At 46.6% G+C, this 27900-nt stretch overlaps 1 protein-coding gene across 1 annotated transcript; it reads left to right on the top strand.

Moving 5' to 3' along the window:
• Positions 1 to 86: 86 nt before the first annotated feature.
• LOC309494734 (uncharacterized protein) lies at positions 87 to 24426 on the top strand (the record flags this gene model as incomplete). The annotated part of the gene is made up of 5 exons (XM_082164147.1): positions 87 to 602; positions 23484 to 23529; positions 23630 to 23721; positions 23928 to 24038; positions 24150 to 24426. Exons 1-5 carry the CDS (start codon positions 235 to 237, stop codon positions 24424 to 24426), a joined length of 894 nt encoding a protein of 297 aa, XP_082020273.1. The 5' UTR covers positions 87 to 234.
• Between the last annotated feature and the right edge of the window lie 3474 nt (positions 24427 to 27900).

The following is a 27900-nucleotide window of genomic DNA, read 5'->3' as shown; positions in this document are numbered from 1 at the left end:
GATTTAGATTATTTGCAGTTTTTATGCGGTCATGAGCTTCTCTTCATTTCATCAGTCTATGATCAAATTTCAGTCCCAGAGGAACTCCTTGGCGAACTGTTAACCTTGAAAAACACAGTGGATTGGCATATTGACAATAACAATGAACCTGTTACTGCCCTTGAAGTGGAATTTGGAGTTAAGGGGCCCCCAAAGTTTAGTATTTCCAGAGAACATCTTCAGTACCTAGTTAATATGCAGCTATCTGTTCCATGTATTGCCGAGCTTCTTGGTGTGTCAACAAGGACAATCAAACGTCGCCTCACTGAGTATGGCATTTCTCTAAAGGACACCTACAGTAAAATCACAGATGAAGAACTTGACAACCTAGTGAGGTCAATCAAAGCTAAAAGTCCACACCTAGGCCATAGAATGATGAAGGGACACTTACAAGCCTTGGGTCATCGTGTGCCATGGACAAGAGTTTGGGATTCCATGCATCGAGTGGACTCTGCTGGAATACTTGCAAGAATTACACAATTGAGATGTGTAGTCAGAAGGACTTATTCCGTAAAGGGCCCTCTTCATGTTGTTCACGTAGACACAAACCATAAGCTGATAAGGTATGTCATGCGTGTCAAGCTATTGATGTAATGCTACTGATAAAAGTATATGTGACCCTTTCTGTGAAAATATCACATATTGTGATCACATTACATTATGTGAAGTCATTATTTGTGAGTTTCTGTGTTTTCTAATTCTATTTAAATTCTTTGAAAATGAATATAAGTAATGCCCAAGATGTTTATGATATTTTGTATTTTTAATCCTTAAAAATGACTTATTATGCATGTGAGTTCTCTTACGAGAGGTCTCTCGTACTGCGTAAGATATCTTACGCTAGGGGAAAATCCTTTTTCCGCGAGATATTGAAGCCAAAAAATTATCCTTAATTTTGAAATAATGTAAAACGCATTGCGGCAGCATGCAGACATAGGCGAGGCAGCTCGCGCGCCTATTGGCTGCTCTGCGGCAACTGCAGCAGCCTATCGAGCGAGGCCTGGCGTGACGCCAGACCCAATCAGGGCACTTCGCGCCCGCTGCGTCACGTCCCGCCGAAATGGGCGTGGTCTAGGCCTATAAATACCGCTCGCAGGCAGCTATTATCTGATTTTTCATCCTTCAAGCGAAGCACACGCATCGCTGGAGCTGGATAAGAAGCCGCGCCGTCTGAGAGAGAGCATCTTCAGCGGGACGAGTCACTGAAGTCGCTGGCTGCGCCGCCTTCCTGCCTTCCTGCTGCGCTTTCCGGCGCTTATATCCTTTCTCTGCTACTGTGTTTATGTATGTGTGTGTGCTCGCCGCCGCGACACACACTCCCATTGCACTAAAAGAGCTGGGCGTCTTTTTCAAGACGCCCCTTTTCCTGATCACGCAGCTCTCGCGCTCGCTGACGGCGACTGCCCTCACTGCGAGCTAGTTACTGCCTATGGTGACTCACCTGCCAGGACTCACCTGGCATCCTTCTCCGAGACTGCTCCTCCGCCCCCCCCCACCCCCAACCCGCAAAGCTTGCCGGTTCGCCCGCTTGCCTTGCCTGCTTGGGGGACGATACCTGTTCTCCCTCTGTTCGAGCCGCGCACACCGCGCCGCTCACAGAGGATGTCAGGAGCGGGCGGTCACGGGGCTAGCTTTCTCTCTCCCTCTGTTCAAGCCGCGCAAACTGCGCCGCTCACAAGGGAGGCTGGAAGCGGACGGTCGGGGTTAGTTTTTCTTTACGTTATAAGAAAGCTACCCTGCCTCTGCGCCCCATTCATGCGTCACTCACCGGCGAAAGGAGAAAGGTGTGTTTTTAGTCCCTCCGAGGATGGACTGACCTTCAATTTCTCATACATTTCCCAGTTCCCTGATCATGCGACTGGAAATATCAATATTGCAGCAGGCGAGCCTGTTTTAATACAAGCGCGCCTGCAAGCATACGCCGAAGAAAGCATGTGACGCTCTTATATGCTCGTGCATCCGAAAGCCTTTGTGTTCCCCCCTGTGGCTCAGTGGCGGAATCATTGGTTTTCCTCACGAGAGACCGGAGTTCGAATCCCGGTCTAGCGGCAGTTAAAAATTATGCCGCCAATGCTTTGCTCTGTCAGTTCCCTGAAAAGCGACTGCAGATGTGCATTTTGCAGCCAACGAGCGCGTTGCACAACCCGCTCGCCTGCACCCAAACACCGTTTCTATGGTTTCCGTGCGTCACTGGCGAAAGGAGAAAAGAGCGTTTCTGGTCCCCCCGCGGACGGACCGACCTCCTCTTTCTCGTACATTTCTCATTCCCCTCTGAAGTTCGGGCGACTGGAAATGTCAGTATTGCAGTGAGCAAGCCGTTGTAATACACGCATGCCTGCAAACAAACGCCAGCACGTTGACGCTCTCTTATAATACTCGCGCTAACTGAGTTACAATGTGTCTCCCCCTGTGGCCCAGTGGCAGACTCTCAGGTTTTTGCACGCGAGAGACCCGCGTTCGATCCCCGGGTCTACCGGCAGATAAAATTATGCCGTCAATGCTCGCTCTGTCAGTTCCCTGAAAAGGCGACTGCAGATGTGTATTTTGCAGCCAACGAGCGCGTTGTACAACCCGCTCGACTGCACCCAAACACCGTTTCTATGGTGTTCCGTGCGTCACTGGCGTAAGGAAAAAAAAGGGAGTTTTTCTGGTCCCGCTGCGGACGGACCAACCTCCTTTTTCCTATACATTTCCCATTCCCCTCTGGAACTCAGGCGACTGGAAATGTCAATATTGCAGTGAACAAGCCTGTTGTAATGCACGCAGGCCTGCAATAAACGCCAGCATGTTGACGCTCTCTGTTTCTATGGCAACTTCTCGCTCGTTCAGTTCCAGTAAATGTGACTGTTCCAGTGTATCCTGCAGTAAACAAGTCGGTTCTGTCACCCGCTTGCCTGCACACAAACGCCGTTTTTACGGCTACCCAGATAAATCCCATAAGCGTGAATTTTTCTGGTGTCCCGGCCACGGCCGATGGTGCTTTATGTGTAGAAAGAATGCCCACTGCCCAGTGCCCATCTCTACACACAAGCACAGCCCGTCACACAGGGCTTAAGCACATGAATCGACTCAGATCGATTGCGCTTCAAACATGGTGAATGTGCCCACTAACACCACGTTATGCATGTCTCACGGTTTCTGTAAAAACGAAACCAACGTGCATTCGCTTGTAACAACAATGACTTTGTGTTGGGGAATTAATTAGCTCAAATTAGCGGTAATATTCATCAATGTGAATATGCATCTGTTGCTTCCATAAATTAATTTATTCAAATTAGGGAATAGGTCAAAACCTCGGCTTGTATCAGCGATTACGCAATTACTTGTAATAATCACTGATAGAGACGGGTAGCATTTACTCAATTTGGGGAATTTGAGGTAGAAGTTGAAGAAGGTTCATTTACTATGCAGACTGGCCGTCCAGCGGACAGAATGTATAATTTATGAACAGAAATCAGGCGTCTTTAACACTGATAGATAACACTTTCTTGTGGCCACAAAGAAGATAATTATCTCCGTGTTTTAGACAATTTTTAGGTTTCTTTTAAGAATAAAACCAATCGTAGAGCTTATAAGGTAAAATCTGCACTCATCAGGGACTCAGAATTTGAAACAAAACAGGCAAACTTAATTCAAATGATTTAACAAAGTTTATTTAAACAAGCTAGCGATTACACAATTATTTTAAATCACGCAGGAGTAAAAATGCATAAACAAAACAGGCAATATAACGATCGTAATACAGAAGTACAACAAAATAAAAAGGTTTTAGAGAGAGATTGGGAGAGAGAGAGAGAGAGAAACTCAGCGAGAGGAAACTAATAGTTGAGATACGAATGATTTTAGGTGTGTGTGTGGGATGTGGAGATGGTAGCGTTTGTAAGGTGGGTGTGTCGCTCCGTGAGCACGTGGTAGTGTGTTTATCTCGGCACACGTGGGTGAGAGTATGTGTGTGTGTGTGTGTGTGTGAACGTGTATGTTTGTGTGTGTGAAAGAGAATTTAGAGAGAGAGATAGAAACAGTTTTAGTCATTCACCACAAAACCCCAACGTTTCTTAGTAATATTTAGACAACTTTAAACAGCATTTCCTTCAGATTGCAAATTTAAAAGATCTACGTTACTCTGTTTGGAAGGTCGGCCTTCTGTGTGTGTGTTGGATAAAGGCCCCTGGATCACGTGGTCACAGCGTTCTGGTTGCTGTGGCGACTTGAAGCGAGCGAAGACTCAGCAAAGATTATCTTAGCCTTAAGTTGATTTTGTGGGTTGGTTTCAGCAGACTATCAACTTCAGTAAATAGTAGTTCTAAGAAAAGACTTGGAAATAAAGGAAAATAGAAAGGAAAATAAAAGCGAGCGAAGCTTCCTTGAGGGAAGGAGGCGTGTCGTCTTCTCTCTCTGGCGGACTGCACTGAGAGGAGAGGGGCGCGAAATTTTAAAGGGCTAAACTCACGCCTCCCTCACGTACGTGGGCCAATCGTCTTTAACAACGTATGGGCCCACCTCCTGACGTTTTGAGGTCTATACGCCTCCTTTCCGCGGGGTTTTGAAACGATGAATTCGTCCATAACTTAATAACACTGGTATTTAATAAAACAATGCATTCTCTGATATTTTGTGTTAAAGATTCAGCATCGTTGGGGTTTGTGGAACACGGCAATACCGCGAATGACAGTTCTAATATCTAAAATCAAGGAGGTACATCATTTCTTGTAATTGTGGGCACCACAGAGTGATTACAGGCCAATAAACTACATATGCATAATATTTGGGACAGGGGATCATACACATCAAGAAAATACATTTAAAATGTTTTATACAAGGATTTTGGATCACACGTGGTGGGGCCTGAGTGTGTTTCTGTGTGTGTGTATGTGAGTGCGTCTTGAAAGTTCATACCCGCCAGCTGAACTCTTGTCCCCGGCGCTGCGGGTGAGGCTTATGTGTGTGCGTGCGTTTGGCTCCTTGGATTGATGTATTAGGCACAGACCACATGTTTTGGGCATCTGGTCTCTACAACACTGTTTTATTGTTGTGAAGAGTTAATTAGTGTCTATGTGTAAATCAGTGTCCGAGAGACTCCCTGGGGGGGGGGTGCTTTCGGGATCGCTCTCATTGGTCAGCGTTAGGCTCTCCAAGCCCTAAACAGACGGTCTTTGTTGATTTAGACGTAAGAGATCACGTAGAGAGAGAGATAGTCAATGATTTACACCATTTTTCGGCGCCGTTTGGGCTGCACGTCTTGCGCAGAGCAATCTCAAAACAACAGAGGTGTCGTAAATGAGAGTGCTTTGGAATGTGAAAATAGCTTGAGTCAGAGCGAGACAGGGGTTTTGTAGATTTATACTGCATTAATTAATTTGATTTAATCACCATGCAACTGGTGCTCTGCTCTCCGTTACATTCCCCCTTTTGATGAGTCGACCGGGCGTGTATGGGCCTAGTCGAGTCATCACGGTAACAACGGTCAGATGGCAGGTGCATGGATGGGCGGAGGCTGCACACGGGTGTTGCTTAGGACTGCAGCGTGAGCTCGATGAGGTCTTCAGCTTGCTCTAGTGGGGAGTCATCCTTCCGGAGGTTTCTCCTGAAGCCGACGGAGACTGCCTCTGTGAGCTTGGCTGTGGAGGTTCGAATTGCGTTGATCCTTCTGTACAGGATATAGGCCAAACCCAAAGCTAGGGCGTGTCCGAGGATGCTGGTAATGCACAGTGCGGTATCAGCGGCTGTCCATGTTTGTACCACAGGTGAAGTGTTCAGAATGGGTAGTCGGGACAATGCTTGAAGGGCTGAGTCCAGGGGAGCTATGTCGATAACTTGTGGCCCCCCTTTTTCAATCCAATCTTCCAGTTCGGGATCTAGAGTGAAATTGCGGTTCTTGAAGAACGACGGAATTTCTAGCTCGGCTTGGTACTCTTCACTTGGGAGGTGGTACAAGGCCAGGTCATCTAGGTGGAGGATGGCTCCTCGTGGGACTTGAATCCACATGCTTTGGTTGAGCAGGTTGACACGTGTAGCAGTGTCGTGTTGGTCATAGGTCAGTGTCGCTGACCGTACTGGAGTGTTCACGAGCCATCGGTTTCCTACGATCTCAGCTTGTGTCTCGGTGACCTGGTTGCGAGGTTTCGCATCGGCCGGACAACGTGCGTCGTTGGCTAGTTGTTGGAGGCCGCAGATCCCATCGGTGTTATCTCTGAGGAAAGGTTTGCTGGGACAGAGATAGTGAATGTCTTTCGTGCGGGTGCACATGTGTAGGTTAGGTGCTAGGTACAGTTGTGGGTCGCTGTCATGGTACGCTACCACGTCGGGAGTCCGTACTTTAAACTGAGTGTCCCGTTGCCAGAATCCGATGTTGACAATGTCTTTAAGACGGTAGATTCGGCTTGATTCGATGATTGGCAGATTGAGGAGGAAGCCTACCTCCCGCTGTACCGGGTCAACGTACAGTGGAATGGCGCTACCTAAAGAGTAGGCAAGATGGGTTTGTATCGGATCCGTGGGTGCGGTGGTGGCGGAAGCCAGCACGGTTTGTACGAGACTCAGGGGTATTAGGTAAGGCGGGATCCTTCCCATGGCTAGGTTGTCCATGGAGGAGCTCACTTCTCTGAGCATGTCGGACATCAATGCGGTGACCAACTGAGTTTGGGCAAAGTCATTCTGGAAGACTGTGAACATCTGTCTCATTGAGTTCAAAGTTTGGTTCAGCATGACGCTATGTGTGTTAAGGATGGTGACTGTACCTCTCAGTGTTTTGCCTATGGTGGTTAGGGATGCGCTTTGTGTGGTGAGTTGGTCTTTCAGCTGTGGGAGTTCCGTCTGGATTTCTGTCACATGTCTTCGTACCGTGGCGATGTTCACGGCATTGACGCTAGACATACCGATGTTGAACAGCGTGCCCACAGCTGCAGCGGCTCCGAGTAGGGCTCCGAGGAACCTTTTGGACCGTCTGTTGTGTCCACTCAGTTCGGCCTGGGTGAGAGTCACCTTTTCAAGTTGGTTCAGCATGTGGACGATGTCAGCTTCAGCATGGTCGAGGGCGGTTTCTGTCCATCTGGCACCCGCCCAACTGTAGTGGGTGGCGGATCTCGGGTAGTGCGCACGGTAGACGTTTCGGGGGTCGAGTCGCACGTACACTTTCTGTGTGTGTGTGCGGCAATTTGTGATAAGCAGTCCAGGCTGTTCTCTCAACACGATTCCCGAGGCTGGCCCCGGTGAGATGACATCGGGTGGTGGCTGGCCTCTGGTCGACTGAAAGCACATGATGGCAATCCACAGCAGCATCCTGTAGGGACGGCGGTTGAGTTTAGTTCGTATTGGCCTCTTCTTGTCTGTCCCTACTCCGGGCCACATATCTTTTAATTTGATTTCGGTGGACCCATTTGAGAACGGGTTCTCTTGGTCCCCGTTTAAGCTGGATCTGGTATGCTACAGGAGAGAGTTTGTTCACAATTTCATGTGGTCCAGTCCAGTGAGGCAGAAACTTTTTTGACAGTTGCTTGGGTGGCAAGGCGAAACTGTAGTACAGGACTTTGTCGCCCACACTGAGTTCTTGGTGTGATGCCTTTTTGTCGTAAAAGGCTTTCTGGCCTTCAGCGCTGGTCTTCAGGTGTTGCTGAGCGAAAGCGAAAGTTGTTTTCAAGTGTCTATGGAGCTCGTCCAGATATTGGGACGTAGTATAGGCGGTGACGAGGTTGTTGTCTCCTGGTTGGTACAACAGGTGTAAGGGCAGAGTCATCTGCCTCCCAGTCATGAGTTCAAATGGAGCCACTCTGGTGGATTCCTGTGGTGTGGCTCGGATAGCCATCAGCACCAGGGGAAGTTTCACATCCCAGTCTTTCTGGTTAGCCGACACATATTTTCTCAACATGGCGACCACCGTTCGGTTAGACCTTTCTACCTGTCCGGATGAGATCGGATGGTGACTGATGTGAAGTTTGGCTTGTACCCCTAGAATTCTCCAGATCTTTTGCATGATCTCTGCGGTGAAATGGGTACCTCGATCTGAATTGACTTTCAGTGGCAACCCGAATCGGGAGAAGATGTGGTTCATCAGGAGATATGCCGTTGTTTGGGCGGTTTCGTTAGGTGCTGGCAGACACTCTACCCACTTGGTAAACTGACACACCACCGTGAGAAAGTATTTGTTACCTCTGCTCGATCTGGGCAGCGGTCCCACCCAATCAATTTGGAGATCTGACCAGGGAAATGTGATTCCTCTGCGTTGCAACGGGGCTCTGTGAGTTAGGTTTGTTGGGTGAAACTGACAGCAGACCAGGCATTCTCTCACATACTCTGCCACATCCTGCTGCATACCTGGCCAGTATGCCACTTGTCTAAGTGTCTCATACGTGGCTCTGGTACCGTGGTGCCCCGCGTAAGGTGCGTTGTGGGCGTGGTTTATCATCTCCCCCCTTTGACATCGGGGCACGACAAGCTTGGGCGAAGTGGTGTCATCGGTGACAAACCATAAAATGTCGTCCCGCACACGCAGCATGTGTCTGCTGTTGTGTAAGTGTCTGAGATCTGAGTTATCAGTGGTGTCAGACGGTGCGATTGGGTTGGGGGAGGGGTCTTTGAGGTGGAGAATCATAGTCTTTATGGCAGTGTCTGAGGCTTGCATTTCTGCAAGGTCGTTGTTTGAAATTTGTGGGGTTAGTGACAGCATCTGCGAAGCAGGTGCAGTAGCAGGTGATGGTTTCTTGCTTCGGGTTAGCACTGCTACCTCGGGGGTGGGTGAGGGTTTCGGGGAATTCCACGGGTCACCGTGTAGGGCGCCCGCTTTTGCGAGGGCGTCAGTGTGGTCATTGAAGTCTTTGTCTTGGCCTGGGAGTTTGGAGTGTCCTTTTACCTTTTTCCAGTACACGGCGAGATCGTGTGTCGTTGTGATGTTATCACATTCCTGGAACAGGTGTTGGTGTTTTACAGGCTTGTTGTTAGCAGTTTTGAAACCATTCTGTTTCCAGGTCTGGAGATGGCATACAAAACTGAGTCTGGCATAGTTAGAGTCTGTGCAGATGAGAAGTTCTTTGATGTTGTTTGATGCTGCGATTTGCAGAGTTATGAGAATTGCTGCGATTTCTGCATACTGTGATGACTTGGGGCCTAGCTTGAAGTGTTGTGGTGGGCATGGGTGGTCGTTCACCCACAGTACCCATGCACCTGCTTTTAGGATGCCCTCGCTGTTGTAGGAGCATCCGTCCACGTAGGCTGTGGGCATGCTTTCGCACGCATTCTTGTCAAAGTACCTGTGGCAGGTCAGTGGTGGTTCTTGGGGCTCAGGTGTGTTCAGCGTTGCGGCAGGAGAGTTGTCAGAGCAGTTTTGACAGGCCGCCAAGCCGTTACCTAGAGCGGATTTGTGGTTTTGTGCATATCTTGCCTCGACGTTTCGTCCTTGGAGAGCCATTAGCCATGTAGCAATGCGTGAATTAGTGACAACGCCGTCGCGGATTCGCTGGCTATTGAGGAACATGACGGGCTGGTGGCATGTTTCTATGATGACTTTCTGTGCACCAATGTAGTTGGAGAAGCGCTGAATTGCCCACACTGTACAGAGCAAAGCTTTTTCGCAGTCTGAGAATTTACATTCTGGAGGGAGAAGTGTCTTGCTGGCATATGCGACTACCTTCTTGTCTTGGTCATGTTGTTGGTATAGGCCAGCACTGAGACATTGGTTTGAAAACCCAGCTTCCAGGTGGAATTCTTTTTGTGGATCAGGGTAAGCAAGGCATGGAGCTGTGCATAAATGTCTTTTTAGTTCTACCATGGCGTGTTCTTGAGCATCTGACCAGACGAAAGGGCAGTCCTTTTTCAACATAGTTGTTAAAGGCCTGGCGATGTCTGAATAGTTTTCGATGAACTGTCGGGAGTAGTTGCAAACTCCTAGAAAGCTTCGAAGTTCTGAGACGTTAGTGGGGGGCTTGATGTTTTGGATGGCATGAATACGGTTTGATTGTGGTTCAATGCCATGGGGTCCAATGAGCAAGCCAACGTAATTGACCTTGCTTTTACACCACTGCCCCTTGTGGAGGGCTATTTTGGCGCCGGCAGCAGATAACTGGTTTAAAACATAGTCAATTTCTTTTAGGTGGTCTGCCACCGTCGTGCTTTTCATAAGCACATCGTCGACGTAAATCAGGTTACCTCTCATCCTGGCGTCTGGACATGCTTTGTTCAGGAATATGTTGAATTCAGCTGGTGAGTTTGCATATCCGAACGGACACCTGTTGAAGGTGTACTGTCGGTTGCCAAACGTGAATGCCAGCTTGTGTTGGTCGTCAGGGTGTACTGGAATGGTCCAGAATCCAGAGGCCACATCGAGTGTAGAGAAGATGGTGGCTCCTCTGATTTGTGGGATTTCCTGTTCCAGCTGAGTCATGGGCCATCGTGACAATGGCACCTGTTGATTTAATTTGCGATAGTCGATGGTCGGTCTCCACTTTCCATTAGGCTTGAGAACGGGCCATAGTGGCGCAGAGTATGTGCTGTTGCAGGCTCGAATGACATTTTTCTCAAGCATTGATTCGATGATTTCCCGCACCGGTTCGTGTGAGGCGATGGGAATCTTGTATTGCTTGACAAAGGTGGGCGGAGCCTCAGGGTGCGTGGGGATACGCACTGTGTGGAGGTCCGTCAGACCACAGTCTAAAGAGTCTTTCGCAAATGATTCTTTGAACTTGTATAGGACTTGTTTTAGTCTTTGGCGGTCTGCATCATCCTGAAGGGCATCAGCATCCTGTAGAATTTGTTGCACTTGCAATTCGAAACCTTGGTATGGTTCCTCTGTTGGTTTGTCATCAGTCGGGTTGGTTTCAACCGGCACGGCAGGTGCGTCAGCTTCACTGACGGGCTGGTGGGAGACTGTGTACACTGTGAGGTGTTGATCCTCTGTCAGCTCTGTTCTGCACACACGGTGTTTGGCTACCGACATGACAGATGTGATGGCAATGAATTGGAAGGGTGCTGTGAACAATGTATTGTCAGTATGTCCCTCAGGTATCAGTGCAGGTGGAATGGGCCCTATTACGGGTAGTATCAGTTCAAAGTCATGAAAGTCATTACTGACTAGCCATCCCAGTCGGTAGGCTTTGGGGATGTTGATGTCAGCTGCTGTGCAGTTGTTGAACAGAATGTAGACTACCCGAGATGACACTTCAGTGAGGGGTGTGGCTTCGAGGGTGAGTCCGAGTTCTACACATTCAGGTGAAGGTTGGAAGAAAGCCAGTGTGTGGTTTAGGGTTTGGCCCTGTCGCAGGTTGAGGCGCACGGCGACGCCTTTCGTGTAAGCAGGTACGACTGTTCCTTGTTCGTTGATGAGGGTGCAGACTTCAGGGATGGTCTGACCTGACAGTAGATTGTCATGACTGATGGGAACAGGTGGCAGTGAAATCAATGGAGCCCATACAACCTCATTAAACATGTCCACATGAGCCTTGAGGCGAATCAAGATGTCTGCTCCAATGTAGACGTCGTGAGCTGTGAGCTCTTCCAGGATCAGGAAGTAATGGGTCAAGTGTCGGTGATTCCATGTCAAGTTCAAGGCACAGATCCCTTTGGCAGATGTCAATGAGGTTGGTTCTGGGTTCAAAGGGAAACGGGTGCGTTTACAGGTGTAGGGCAGGTCTGGAGTCTTTTCAAGAATAGCATTGAATAGTGACAAGCTTATAGCTGAGTTGTCTGCCCATAGTGCCAGGATAATGTCTGTTGCGGTTACGTCCTGCAGCTGCAGGGGAGTTTTTACCTGGGGGCAGTAATTATCGGAGTCTGGCGTTGTTCTGAACGTGCAGAGTAGCGAACTTGAACCCTGAACAGCTGTGGGGATTTCATCCTCATGTCTGGCTGAGGGAATTTCCACGATCCTTGTGGCTTGGCATTCTGGCTCAATGGATTTGTGCGGCTGGAGGGGGAGGGGTTCACGCACCTGAGCCCAAATTTGTAGATGCTTGAAGTCCAACAAGGGTTCAAAACGGTCCAGCAGGTCCTTGCCTATGAGAAATTGATAAGTGTTCACAGGGGAAATATACACAGGGTGGACTACGCTCATAGGACCGATTGCCAGGTGAATGGGAGCTAAGTTCTTTAGCTGGATGTCGTTCTGGCTGTATGACTGCACGTTCAGCTCACAAGTGTGGAATTTAAGAGTTCGGTTTTGTCTTTGCGCTTCACACTTGAGTTTTTGAAATAGTTGAGCAGAAATTAGCGTTAGGTCAGAACCTGTGTCCACCAGGGCTTCGAGCTGCATTTCCTTTTCTAAGGTGATGGTTAAGTACAGTTTTCGTGCCACTCCTCTCTCAATGAGGTTGCCCAGGAGTTGTGGCATGGGCTCTTGTGTGTTGATTGACAAGCAGTGGGGGTAGGTCTCTAGTGTCTCGTTGTTGGTGCAGATTACTAGGACAGCGCTGTCTGGCATTTTGTTGTGAGAGCTGCTGCAGTCTTGTGCAGGAAGTGTTGTTGTCAGCTGGAGGGAGTGAGTTGAGCTGTCATTTGGTGATGCAGCAGCGAGTTCGATAGTCTTTGGTTTGACAGCAGTGTTTTGCGGGGCTGTCAGTTTGAGGGAGTGAGTGGAGCTGTCATTTTGTGATGTGACAGCGAGTTCGATAGTCTTTGGTTTGACAGCAGTGTTTTGCGGGGCTGTCAGTTTGAGGGAGTGAGTGGAGCTGTCATTTTGTGATGTGACAGCGAGTTCAGCAGTCTGAGGTTTAACAATAGTTTCAGGTGGGCTGTCAGCGTGAGGAGCATTGGTTTCAGGCCTGTGGGCTAGTCATGCGGTGTCTGGTTTATCTTTGTCTTCCTTGTGAGGTTTCTTTTGGACAAGATTTCTCAGTGCTCTTATGAGTTCTGCTTCTTCGGGCGTGGCTGCACTGTTTCTGTCGGGTGTGGGCTCCATTTTGACTTTACCGTTGTCATGTCGAGATGGGTCCCTTGGCCGTTTATCTGGGCTTGTGGTTCGGGGAGATCGGGGTCGGCCCCTTCTGGGGTTGCGGTCGGCTTCCCAGCTGCCTCCGCCTTTTTGGTTGTGGGGGAAGCGATGCCGGTCCCAGGATCCACCGAAACGATCATTTTGCGGCCTTGGGCGGACACCCCCCCGGTTTCGCTGTCCTCTGCCGGCTTGGAACGGTCGGGACTGTTTGTTGCCGGGTTCGTAGTTGGCAGGCTGTGCACCCTCCAGGGCAAGTTCTGGACCGGGCGCAGCGACGGCACACACTGTGGGGTATTTTACAGGTTTTTCAGACACAGTCTTTTGTTTTACGTACGCTTTGTGGGCCAGGTCACGTAACTGTTGAATTGACAGGGTCCGTGGACAGACTAGAACGCCCAGGTGCGCACTTTGACTTGGGTGGAGATTCCGCAGAAAAAGCGTTTTGAAACTCACGTCCTCTTCCATGTGTGCCTCATTCCTCGGTCCGAAGTAGGCGAGCCGCAGACGTTCGTAGTAGGCTTGCGGCGTTTCCAGACGAGCTTGTTTGAGGTCCATTGCCGCGATGATGCCTTGGTCCGAGTCTGGATCAGAGAATTCACGGATCAGGGCTTGTCGTAATTGTGGATAGTTCGTTTTAACGGATTCTGGCTGGCGATCCAGGAAACTTCTCACGATGCGCCCAGAAGTGGTCCGAAGGAGATATAACTTGTCCCAAGTCGTGACATTGTCCACAGTTTGCAAGTGAAATTCAATATCGGTTAAATAAGAGTGCACGTCGTTGCCACCTGCTGGATTTGGGTTGAATGTAGGGATGTTTCTTGCCAGCTTGTCCAGTTCTTTAGAGGCTGTGCGGTGAATGGTGGCTCGTCTTTCCGGGACGGGGCCAGCAGGTGAGATAGTGTCAGGACGTGGGCTTTCCTCTTCTTCTTTAGCTTTAATAGTTTGGCTGTGAAGTGCAGGTTCGCGGGTAAGGAGAGACGGGGTGGTGTGTGTCTCCCCCTCCCGCTTATCTTGTAGGTTGTACACATGTTTGAGTTCACAGTGGACCATGTCCAGCTCGCCCTTAAGCTCATGTCTTTGTTGGATGAGCTCGTCAATTTCAGCTCGGGCTTTCTGCAAAAATGTTTCACAAACTTTGACTCTAGCGTCTCTGTCCGTTAATTCTGTGCGTGCTCTTGCTAGCAGATCTTCTCCACGTAGCAGCTTGGAATTTAGGGCAGCCGTGGTCTGTTTCTCCGCCTCCACTGTCCTGTCCGTGTCCAGACGCAGGTCCTCCAGGGCCTGCTGTAATCTTTCCACTTCCTGTTGTAGTCTTTCCACTTCCTGTTGTAGTCTTTCCACTTCCTGTTGTAGTTCCGGGTGTGTTTCCTCCTCAGTTCCCAGAAGTAGCTCGTCCAGTTGTTGTTGTGCCAGCTCCTTTTGTTTGCAGGCCTCCTTTAGCTGAGTCTTTAGTCCAGCGGTGTCCTTTTCCAGCTTGGCTTTGTCCTTTTCCAGCTGGGCTTTGTCCTTTTCCAGCTTGGCTTTGTCCTTTTCCAGCTGGGCTTTGTCCTCCTCCAGCAGACGTGCCTGGGACACCAGGTAGTGAGAGAGACTCCCGATGAGGCGACTCCATTCTTTTGAACTGTAGGCCTGCGTGGGGTCCTGGGACATGATCTGGTCCACGTTGTTGTCCAGTTCCTGTTGGGTCAGGAGTTTTGGGTCACCGAAGTCTTTGGATAGACAGCCCGTAGTCATGGCGGACAACCACGCTTCCAGGCTACTCCAGTGAGCCGCAGGGCTGGATGAGCGCGACATGTTGACTCACTGTAGGCGAGAGAAAACACAACACACACACACACAAGAAGGGCCAATGCAATCGTGTCGTGAAGCTAATAAACTATAGGACGGTATGCCGTCTATAGAACTTTGGGCTAACTGACTTTAGACAGTTAGGCGGGTCAGCATAGGACCCGGAATAGAGACTGTTCAGTTGTCCCTCTATTACTTAGCTTTTTGGGGTCTCGTTGGTGCACTGAAAAACAAGTTACCACAGAACATGCAAGGCACGAGTAGGCGAGGATTTAAAGGGGAGGAAGAAACAGAAATTGAACACAAAAACAAAAACAAAAATATCAGTGATTTGATCTGAGCTGTAATTTGGACACTAATAGCACAAAGGATGTGCCTTGGGGGAGATATTTAAGATTATGTGGCTTATAGTGGGAGGCAGAGTTTTCTTTTTTTTTTCAAATGATTTAGTCTTACCTGAAATGGACGGAGGTCGCCCCGGCCGGCCCTCCCCGAGCGCGGTCAACCTTCCTGGCGCCCCGAACACCTGGCCGCCGTGACCTTGGATTCTCCGTTACTCTGCTCACGGACACGACCCCTCAAACAGGGTGACTTTTAACACAATCCTAGTAGTTCCGGAGATATCAACCAACCAAACGCAATGCAAAGGTGGGTGCGTCACAGAACGATGGCAGGGTCTGCCTAGTGTTTGCGCAGCGGTCCCAACAATTGACTCTTGCGTCGGTTTTTATGGCTGACACTCCGAAGCACCGGATTGCTGAGGTCACGCACTGCGTGCCGCCGCCCGTGGCAGAGGTAAGAGAAACTCAAGGGTCACCGCACGGTCAGTGTCGGAAACGTCAGTCGGGAGACTCACCCACAGAGGTCGAACCGGGACTTTTCTAGTCCACTGCAAGTGCTGAGATTCTGGCCTTTAAGAGCCACAACATGGAGTGAAACAAGGGACTTTAAAGTGAATTAAGATTTCTTGCTTGCACCAAATGGGTTATGTGGTAAAACAATAATAACAAAATAAAACTCCGCAGAGGAAGAAAACACAAAACAAAGTAAAATTAAACCAACCTTGAAGCGGAAAAACCGAATTAAAGGGGTGTATGGTCTTGTCAGTTAAAGGTGAAACAGAAGAAGGTTAGCGGTTTCTCGATGTAGGTGGAAACAGGAGAAGCGGTGCGGTAGACCACTGTAGTGGTTTAATAGAGCCTCTAGGGGGCGCTCTTCCTCTCGTCGGTTCGCCTTAACTGTTGGACACACTTAAACTTTTAATTCAAAATTGGCTTAAAATCAAATCCAAATAATCCTGGGGTACCTTAACAGAGAATTCGAATGGTTATTTATAACAATCAAACAACACTTAAGTTATTTTGTAATGATTACAAACTAATCATTCGAAATCAGCATCTATGGAATGAAATTCAACAGAGAAAATTTGTAGAAAGCTGACTTGGACAGGGAGCTTCCACTAGGGGGCTCTGTCTTTCTCAGGGGTATGATGATTGGGAATAACAAAAAAATTTTTTTCTTTTTTTTAGAAATGGAAGGATTTCAACAACAAAATAAAATAATCACTATAACATTGAAGTTGTTATTAAATGATTATTTAAAAATGGGCATAAACCCAAACAGAATCATCAATGTAGATTTAGAAAATGGAAAACACAGCAGGGTATAGTGGCCCTGAGGAGAAGAGGGATAGTTGACCTGGAGGGGTGTGGCCACGTGGGGCGCTGTCCTCTTCCGGGTGAACTATCAGTGCTTTTGGATTGAGACACCCTATAATTTCCGGTTTCCTTTCTGGGAATTTAAATTCACAATAAACTGTCTCAGTCCAAAATACAAGGGTTGTTTTAAACGAACTTAGCGAGCTGTAAATACAAATATGTATTTAAACAGCGTCTTAGATACTTACGACTGCGAATTTATTTATTTATTTTTTAGCACCAAAAATCAAGGCGGAAGGAAATGGCCGACGGGTGTTTACCCCGTCGTCGACCACGCGGTGGCAGTGTTGCGCTTACGCGGAACAAAGACACGAGGTGGTAAATTTAAAACATGAGAACAATACACGCCTGTAAGATTGACTTCAGCAATCGCAATTTCACGCGTGCAGGCCTTTTACAAACACAAAAATCACACTGCAAATAAATTCTTTAAAAAGGTCACGCAGACCTTTTGCAAACACAAAAATCACACTGCAAATAAATTCTTGAGAGATCACGGCGGATCTTTTGTTTCTGTTCTGTGCAGAACTATAACGCGGGTTTCTTGCTGGTTAGCAAAGCCAGTGGTTTAACCCGTAAGTGTCGTTGCTAGCGACATACAATAGAATATATTCTTTCTGACCGGAGTAGCTCACTTTGCTCTCGGGGTTTACAGAAATACCGGTAACAATGCCTGATGGACTCCTTTGTTCCAACACAGGTATTAAAACAGAATTACATGTACGGTCAAGCAAAAGAGATGTTTATTTTCCTCTAATTTTGGACTCGCAACAATACTGTAAACTTAACTGCAGTTTTTCTCCACGACCAGACTTAACTGGTGGGTTATGGCTTTTTGCCCTTTGATCAGTTTTTCGAGTCGACTTATTCAGTAATTCAATACTTGTTTAGTAACGTTACAAACGCACACAAAAACGTTAAACTTTCAAAAATCACACATGAATATCAAATTGCACAATTTGTATCAAAACTGAGTATGAGAGTGCCCGCATTCAAAAAACCAATATTTATGTAACAACAATGACTTTGTGTTGGGGAATTAATTAGCTCAAATTAGCGGTAATATTCATCAATGTGAATATGCATCTGTTGCTTCCATAAATTAATTTATTCAAATTAGGGAATAGGTCAAAACCTCGGCTTGTATCAGCGATTACGCAATTACTTGTAATAATCACTGATAGAGACGGGTAGCATTTACTCAATTTGGGGAATTTGAGGTAGAAGTTGAAGAAGGTTCATTTACTATGCAGACTGGCCGTCCAGCGGACAGAATGTATAATTTATGAACAGAAATCAGGCGTCTTTAACACTGATAGATAACACTTTCTTGTGGCCACAAAGAAGATAATTATCTCCGTGTTTTAGACAATTTTTAGGTTTCTTTTAAGAATAAAACCAATCGTAGAGCTTATAAGGTAAAATCTGCACTCATCAGGGACTCAGAATTTGAAACAAAACAGGCAAACTTAATTCAAATGATTTAACAAAGTTTATTTAAACAAGCTAGCGATTACACAATTATTTTAAATCACGCAGGAGTAAAAATGCATAAACAAAACAGGCAATATAACGATCGTAATACAGAAGTACAACAAAATAAAAAGGTTTTAGAGAGAGATTGGGAGAGAGAGAGAGAGAGAAACTCAGCGAGAGGAAACTAATAGTTGAGATACGAATGATTTTAGGTGTGTGTGTGGGATGTGGAGATGGTAGCGTTTGTAAGGTGGGTGTGTCGCTCCGTGAGCACGTGGTAGTGTGTTTATCTCGGCACACGTGGGTGAGAGTATGTGTGTGTGTGTGTGTGAACGTGTATGTTTGTGTGTGTGAAAGAGAATTTAGAGAGAGAGATAGAAACAGTTTTAGTCATTCACCACAAAACCCCAATGTTTCTTAGTAATATTTAGACAACTTTAAACAGCATTTCCTTCAGATTGCAAATTTAAAAGATCTACGTTACTCTGTTTGGAAGGTCGGCCTTCTGTGTGTGTGTTGGATAAAGGCCCCTGGATCACGTGGTCACAGCGTTCTGGTTGCTGTGGCGACTTGAAGCGAGCGAAGACTCAGCAAAGATTATCTTAGCCTTAAGTTGATTTTGTGGGTTGGTTTCAGCAGACTATCAACTTCAGTAAATAGTAGTTCTAAGAAAAGACTTGGAAATAAAGGAAAATAGAAAGGAAAATAAAAGCGAGCGAAGCTTCCTTGAGGGAAGGAGGCGTGTCGTCTTCTCTCTCTGGCGGACTGCACTGAGAGGAGAGGGGCGCGAAATTTTAAAGGGCTAAACTCACGCCTCCCTCACGTACGTGGGCCAATCGTCTTTAACAACGTATGGGCCCACCTCCTGACGTTTTGAGGTCTATACGCCTCCTTTCCGCAGGGTTTTGAAACGATGAATTCGTCCATAACTTAATAACACTGGTATTTAATAAAACAATGCATTCTCTGATATTTTGTGTTAAAGATTCAGCATCGTTGGGGTTTGTGGAACACGGCAATACCGCGAATGACAGTTCTAATATCTAAAATCAAGGAGGTACATCATTTCTTGTAATTGTGGGCACCACAGAGTGATTACAGGCCAATAAACTACATATGCATAATATTTGGGACAGGGGATCATACACATCAAGAAAATACATTTAAAATGTTTTATACAAGGATTTTGGATCACACGTGGTGGGGCCTGAGTGTGTTTCTGTGTGTGTGTATGTGAGTGCGTCTTGAAAGTTCATACCCGCCAGCTGAACTCTTGTCCCCGGCGCTGCGGGTGAGGCTTATGTGTGTGCGTGCGTTTGGCTCCTTGGATTGATGTATTAGGCACAGACCACATGTTTTGGGCATCTGGTCTCTACAACACTGTTTTATTGTTGTGAAGAGTTAATTAGTGTCTATGTGTAAATCAGTGTCCGAGAGACTCCCTGGGGGGGGGTGCTTTCGGGATCGCTCTCATTGGTCAGCGTTAGGCTCTCCAAGCCCTAAACAGACGGTCTTTGTTGATTTAGACGTAAGAGATCACGTAGAGAGAGAGATAGTCAATGATTTACACCATTTTTCGGCGCCGTTTGGGCTGCACGTCTTGCGCAGAGCAATCTCAAAACAACAGAGGTGTCGTAAATGAGAGTGCTTTGGAATGTGAAAATAGCTTGAGTCAGAGCGAGACAGGGGTTTTGTAGATTTAGACTGCATTAATTAATTTGATTTAATCACCATGCAACTGGTGCTCTGCTCTCCGTTACACGCTTCACTCAAGCGAACAATGCTTGCAGTGTGATATGTGCCCGCTGTCCCGCGCCCACATCCACACATAGACATGACAGTTCCTACGGGAACCGCCCAGCCCTCCCCCTCGCGGTTGACCACCGCAGAGGAGTCGAGCGCGGGCAATCTGCCCGCTGTTATCAGCGCGCCCCATGCCTCAAATGTCACGAGCGCGACGCTTGTGTTACAGCATGCCGAAGCCTCTCCATCGCTGAGCGAGCGGAGCGCGCTTCGTATTCAACCCCTAGCTATTCATGCGGACGCATGGGCAAAGCTGCCCGGGGTTTCGAAGTGGGTGCTGAACATTATAAAAAGAGGCTATTCGCTACAGTTTCGCCGACGCCCTCGCCGCTATGTGGCGCGCGTCGAGACCACGGTAAAAACAGAAGTAGCACATTTACTTCGAGCCGAAGTGGCGAAACTATTGAGCAAAGGGGCCATGGAGCCTCTCTCTCAAGTTCAGAGCGAAGGAGGGCTATACAGCAGATACTTCCTGGTACCGAAAAAAGACGGGGGTCTCAGACCCATACTAGATCTAAGGCAACTGAACAAAGTGCTTGTGAAGCGACAGTTCAGGATGCTCACGACCAGACAAATCCTTGTGCAGATTCGCCAAGGAGATTGGTTTGTGTCAATAGATCTGAAAGACGCGTATTTTCAAATACAGATAGCATCACGTCACAGGCGATATTTGAGATTCGCCTTCGAGGGCCAGGCATATCAGTACACAGTCCTGCCGTTCGGTTTGTCCCTGGCACCCCGTACATTTACGAAGTGCATGGATGCGGCGCTCGCACCCCTCAGAATGAGAGGCATGCGAGTACTGAACTATTTGGACGATTGGCTGATTCTAGCGCAATCTCGCGCAGTGCTCATAGAACACACGACCATTTTACTCGATCACCTCGAGGATTTGGGTCTCAGTGTCAATTGGGCGAAGAGCTCTCTGTCACCCAGTCAGAAGATATCTTTCCTGGGCACAGAATTGGACTCGCTGTCCATGATAGCGCGACTATCACCACAGCGCGCGGTAGACATTCAACGCACAGCGAACTCGTTTCGCTGCGGCGCGTCTGTCCCGCTCAAGAAATTTCAGAAGATGCTAGGTCTCATGGCCTCAGCATCATCAGTGCTCCAGCTGGGCCTGCTCCGCATGCGCCCGCTGCAGTTTTGGCTGAAAGCGCGAGTCCCACGCAGAGCGTGGGCATCCGGTTCGCTTCGCCTCAGGGTCAATCAGAAGTGCGTCACAGCTCTGAAACCTTGGAAAGCGAACGACTGGTACCAATCAGGTGTAAGCCTGGGGACTTCCTCGAGGGTGAAAGTGGTGTCCACGGACGCGTCCACCTCGGGATGGGGAGCGCTGCTCGAGGGCAGACCGTTCTTCGGCCAGTGGTCGGAACGGGAAAAGCTCCTGCACATAAACTGCCTCGAAATGCTGGCAGTAGACAACGCGCTGACGCGTTTTTTGTCCCCAAATAAAAGGACGCCACGTCTTGGTCCGTTCGGACAACATGTCTGTGGTGTCCTACATAAATCGCCAGGGCGGCCTCAGGTCCAAGAGCCTGTACAGGCTGGCAGAACGCCTCCTGGTATGGGCTCAGTGCAACCTGCGCTCGCTCAGAGCAGCGCACGTGCCAGGGCTCCTGAATATAGGACCGGACAGACTGTCCAGGAACAATGTTCCGGCAGGCGAGTGGTCTCTACACCCACAGACAGTCCAACTGCTGGGGGAAAAAATTCGGCAGAGCGGAAGTAGACCTGTTTGCGTCTCAAGAAAACGCTCACTGTCCGGAATTTTTCTCCAAGAGCAGGAACGCGCTGGCCCATGTGTGGCCCCGCCGCCCGCTCTATGCTTTTCCCCCCGTCTCTCTCCTGCCTCAGGTGATAGAACGGATCAGGGAAGAAGGATGCTCAGTATTGCTGGTGGCACCGTTCTGGAAAAACCAACCTTGGTTCCCAGTCGTGATGCAGTTAGCAAGTACTGCCCCGTGGCCAGTACCAGTGAGGAGAGGCCTCCTCTCACAGGCCCACGGCTCGATCTGGCATCCTCACCCGGAACTATGGTCCCTTCATGTCTGGGCCATCAACGGGTACATGTTGAACTCCCTAAAGGAGTATTAAACACGATCACGCAGGCTAGAGCTCTGTCTACGAGACGGCTCTACTCCTCGAAATGGTCAGTGTTTTCGGGCTGGTGCACAGCCCGTGGTGTGTCACCCACAGACTGTGGTGTGACGGAGGTGTTTTCCTTCCTACAAGAGCTGTTGGATGAGGGCAGGGCCCCCTCCACGCTCAAAGTTTATGTGGCGGCTATAGCAGCGTTCTCAGGAACAACGCTTGGTCAGTCAATAGGAAGGAACGATTTAGTCATCCGCTTCCTTAGAAGGGCTAAGAGACTGAATCCTCCCAGACCTCCCTCAGTCCCCGTATGGGACCTTTCTACGGTTCTGGAAGCCATGAAAGGTGCGCCATTGGAGCCTTTACAGTCAATTGATTTGAAACACCTGTCTTTCAAGACGGTGTTTTTGCTGGCTCTCGCTTCAGTGAAGCGCATAGGGGATCTACACGCGCTCTCTGTGAGCGCGGCGTGCATGGAGTTTGGGCCTAATGACTCAAAAGTTATACTCAAACCTAAGCACGGTTATGTTCCAGATGGATAGTTGATGCTATAGCGCTGGCATACGCCTCCAAGGGCATGCAGTGCCCGTTGGGTGTCAGAGCGCACTCCACGAGAGGCATGGCCTCTTCGTGGGCCTGGTCAAGTGGGATTGCCTTGCAAGATATTTGTATGGCGGCAGGCTGGGCCTCCCCGTCTACATTTATAAGGTTTTATAACCTAGAGGTTCCCGCCCTGCAGGCCAGGCTGCTGTCGGTCTAAGTTTACCAGTATTATCTGACCTGATGCTATCAGCTCAGAATGCTGCGTCTACTGAGCACAGCTCAATGTTCGACAGTAAAAAGTAGCAGCACAAGATGTGCCTGGGCAGACTGTGTAAGACCCACATTCCCCCATCAGTTCAGGCCGTGCCCCGCCCTGTCTGTATGAAATTCGCGTCTCAGCGACGCTGCCATATGTGGAAGAGTGCGGCTTCGCCCCTCCCTCTTCCCGGACTCCCTGTGAGTTCCCTGGGTGATTGTGCACTACATGAACCCCGGGCTTTCGCCCTTGGGTCTTTGGTGTCAGATCTCATGCACGGCGTTTTGCATTGGGTCCCCTAGCGTAAGATATCTTACGCAGTACGAGAGACCTCTCGTAAGAGAACGTACTCGGTTACTAACGTAACCTCGGTTCTCTCTTGAAGAGGGAACGAGTACTGCGTATCTTGCCGTGCATGCACACGCTCTGGTTGCTTCGATGATGAAAAACCAGACAATAGCTGCCTGCGAGCGGTATTTATAGGCCTAGACCACGCCCATTTCGGCGGGACGTGACGCAGCGGGCGCGAAGTGCCCTGATTGGGTCTGGCGTCACGCCAGGCCTCGCTCGATAGGCTGCTGCAGTTGCCGCAGAGCAGCCAATAGGCGCGCGAGCTGCCTCGCCTATGTCTGCATGCTGCCGCAATGCGTTTTACATTATTTCAAAATTAAGGATAATTTTTTGGCTTCAATATCTCGCGGACAAAGGATTTTCCCCTAGCGTAAGATATCTTACGCAGTACTCGTTCCCTCTTCTAGAGAGAACCGAGGTTACGTTAGTAACCGAGTACGTTTCTCTCTACAGTTTACATACGCATTTCAACTGGTAATAACAGATTATCTTTTATCAGATATGGCCTTGTGATATTCGGTGCCATTGATGGGTACTCCAGAAAGGTATTTTTCTCTTTCTTTAATGCATTGTTGGCCTATAAATTTTGTACAAATCAAATTCCTGATGGAATGCATAAGTCTAACTTTACTTTATGTCTCTCAGATCATGTACCTTGGAGCTGCAACAGATAACAAGGCATCCACTGCCCTCGGTTTTTTCCTTCAGTCAGTGGAGAGACATGGGTTTCCGTTGAGGTAAGACAACTTACATCATGAGTGTGTATGAATGCTTTGTTACCTCCAGTAATGATTGCTGCTTTTGTGAACGTCACTTTGGATAAAAGCGTAAGCTAAATGTAAATGAATCCCTGCTTGCTTAAACATGGTTAACATAAGTTTTTTAAATACTGTTAGGTTTCTTTTCTAAAATACCTTGTCATATAAAAAAATTTTGCATTTAGAGTTCGAGGAGACCAAGGAGTTGAAAATGTAGAGATTGCCAGATGCATGTTTTCTGTGCGAGGTTGTGGCAGGGGAAGCTACATCTCAGGAAAAAGCGTGCATAACCAGCGGTAAGCAGCAAGATAAATTAGTTAAAGCTTGATATGAATTTTAAAGTGTTCTGTTTCTAAGAATGATGATTTGTGTTCAACATTACACACTGTTTTCTCTTCCATTTTTAGCATTGAGCGCCTTTGGCGTGACATATGGATGGCAGTTACAAACATCTATTATGATGTTTTGCACAGCCTTGAAGAGGAAGGATTACTAGAGCCAACCAACAGCCTTCACCTTTTTTGTTGTCAGTTTGTGTTCCTGCCTCATCTCCAGGCCAGCCTTGACTCCTTTACTAGTGGGTGGAATAACCATCCTCTCCGCACAGAGAGTAAATCGAAGCCCAGACCAGTTGTGGGAAATTGGACTCCTGCAAAATCCTGTCACTCCTCCAGTCCTATCTGAGGTATTTTAAGAATTTGTGTCTTTTAATGTATGTAACGTTTTCATGCAAGATGTTGCCCCAATGTCCATAAACTATTACCAACTTTTAACAGATTGCACAAGACGACGACTCGGACACAGACAGTATCTCTGACCAGCCGTGGACAGGAATTGTAGTTCCTCCAGTCGAATGCCCCTTAACTGAAGAACTTAAGGCCCAAATTCAAACTTTTTTTAACCCAACCTCACACTCTCAAAACTATGGAAGAGACAAGTATTTAGAAGTTTAGAATTTTGTGCTGCTTCATTCTTAATTGACACTATAAATCAATCATTGAAATGACTAGTGACCAAATGATCCATTTAGAAGCAAATTAACATCCAATTCAATAAAAAACAAACTTAAGTTGACATTGCATGCTTGTTTTATTTTCTGTATTAGCAGAAAAAGACTTGTATAACAACTTGTGTTCTCTTAACACATGCATTAAGATATAACATTTTACAATATGTAACGTTGTGTTCTCTACACATACACAGTGAATTTCAAAACCATAAGAACATTTACCAATGCATACAAGTTTTTTTTTTTCCTGAACATGTACAATTCCATACATTTAGTAGCATTTTAAATTCTGTTAAAACCGTTGTCAAACTGAATGGCTTGCAACATGACTGATTTAAAAGAACTGTAGTCACCCATGTGTACTGTGGGAAATGTAATTGGGTGATTCTCTGAATTGGGTGCCCTTCATGTCCCCCAAACATACTTCAAAGATTTTCAATTGAAGGAAATCACAAAATGCATTTTAACGCTGTCAATTAATAGAACCAGGTGCCTTAGCATTATAATGCAACACAATTGCTTTTTTTATTTTTTTATTTAAAGATAATGAGTTGCCTAAGTAGTAGACAACAAGCATGTTTGCATGTCCTCACTAACCATCATTACATTTTCACTGAATATCAAACAAATAAAAAGTGCAATTAATACCAAAATGTTGCTGCTAATATAATCATATGTTGGTCTACTTTAACTAAAATATACATGTATATAAAAAAATACATTAATTATATATGAAATTGCAATATTTATACACGTCCTCCAGTTTGTTTTCAACCCCGTCACGCCATACTATTTACCCCCCTATAAAAATAATGGATCAATCCCTGTGGCATCACATCCAGGCAGTGACATCACACAAGTCTCTTGAAGAACATGCTGCAAATAAAGGCATGTGTCAGTATCTTTTCTTACCTATATTTCATGTTTTTTACTGTCAGATTAAGATTGTCAGGCTCAACATTTCAACTCTGTTATATGACTAAATGATAGTAAACTACGGTTCAAGAAGAATTAAACAATAGTTTTGCAAAACATTAAAATGTTATGCTGTCCTAAATGTCATGAGGTGCTACTGTCTTAGCTAAGCTAACTGTCTTAGCTACTGTTAGCCAAAAACTTCAACCCCGTCACATTCAACCCCGTCACATTTTTTACTATAACAGGGTTGAATTGTTGTGACAGGGTTGAATGTTTGACACTTCTTATTAGATTACTCAATTGTAGACTTCTTGTATTGTGATGTGAACTGTCAGAAATAATCGATTATGGTATTTTATGTTCAATATTTTCAGACATCCCAATGGCAAAAACAGCAGCAGAGAGGCAAAGACAGTACAGAGCAAGAAAGGATGCAGATGCAGAGAGAAGGGAAACAAATCTCAGGAGTGAGCGTGAAAGGTGGAAAAGGGACACAGAGATAAAAAAAATAAAAAAAGCAATCTGGGTGACAGAGCTAAACGATATAAGCGGAAGATGTGGAGGGATGCTAAAAAAAAGACAGAAGAAGAGGGAAGCTTTGAGGAATAGCGACATAGCGACTTTGCTGCTGTTTTTGCCATTGGGATGTCTGAAAATATTGAACATAAAATACCATAATCGATTATTTCTGACAGTTCACATCACAATACAACAAGTCTACAATTGAGTGATCTACTAAGAAGTGTCAAACATTCAACCCTGTCACAACGATTCAACCCTGTTATAATAAAAAATGTGACGAAGATCGATTGATGTTTGTGATTGATTAATTAATGCTTAATGCTTTTGATTTAATGTTAAATACTTACTCAAATGTTTGTTTGTTTTTGCCAACTTTAATAAATAAAATGTTATTGAATGTGATATCATTAATTTTACAGGTAAGAAATCCATGATACTATATTGAAATAATGATCATCACTTCAACCCTGTTATCATTTTCAACCCCGTTATGCTGAGTTCAACCCTGTTTTTTGATAGTTTTTATTAATATTTTCGTGATAAGAAGACAAATTAGGTCAATGTTTGTTTTGCTGTGTGCAGAATTTACAGGACAGTTGGAAAAAATATGAAAGCCTAATTAAATCCTAATGTTAATGCATATTTTGTGATAATATATGAAGACCAATGTTAGATACAGTTTTCATGACCTGATTTGGTATTCAAATGGTGAGTATTTAAAAATAAAATTCTACATGCAATAAATGATATCAAACAAGGGACATCTCATTGAAAAGCTTCTACAAAAATTTACTTGAAAATCTTTTTAAATCATATTTAAACAGGGTCCAAGTGGTCTGTGACGGGGTTGAACTCCAAAACAACTTTCAGTAAGAAAAAACACTCAATATCGATTAGAATTTCATGCCTGAGGTGGGAAAATATATTTTCTTAAAGGTTTGACTAATCCACTATCACATGAAATGATCAGAAATAACAATTTAAGGTAAAAAAAAAAGAAAAAAAGTATGACCCAAAAGGCACCCAATTCAGAGAATCACCCAATTTTTCTGGCACAGGCACTTACAACTGGGAAGCATATTTTATGTTCTGGCATCCTCTGCATACAATCATGGTCAAAATGAAGAGAAATGTTGAATTCTTTAAGTTCTGACATTAGAAGAGGTTTGTGTCACGGGGTGACGTGAAGCGGAACTATTTTTTGCCCAATGTTGTTTCCCTGTGGGAGCGATTTCAATGTAACACCAGCCGGTTCCGGGTCCTTCCGTGTAAACAATCCGGCCGGGCTTAGTAAATGGGGAAATGAGCATCAGCTGTGTAACAAGCGGCGATTGAGCCGCGAGAGAGACATGTATTCGCGAGGGGGATTATAAAAGGACCTGTTTGTGTGGAGAGAGGGAGTCACACAGAGTGGGGAGAGACTGCACATTAGGAGGAAGGAGTCTTAAATCAGCGGTTTTTGATGGATCTGGATTCATAAAGAGAGATAATGCTAACAGAGGAAGAGAGGCAGTGGATCTATGTTACTTCATCAAGCAGTTAAAGCCCATGTTGCAGGTTAGAGTACCCAGTAAGCCAATGTATAGAAAAATAATGTAGGAACTAGATTTAAATATAAACATATACTTATAAAATGCTATTTAGGCTTCTGGAGTCGTTTTTGTGAGAACATTTTACTTCCGCATTTGAAAACCGCCGAACCGGAAGTG

This window comes from Leuciscus leuciscus, assembly GCF_965113295.1.
Source record: "Leuciscus leuciscus genome assembly, chromosome: 3".
Classification (NCBI taxonomy): Eukaryota; Metazoa; Chordata; class Actinopteri; order Cypriniformes; family Leuciscidae; genus Leuciscus; species Leuciscus leuciscus.
Note: the sequence above shows the minus strand (reverse complement) of the source record. Positions and strands in the feature narration are given on the sequence as shown.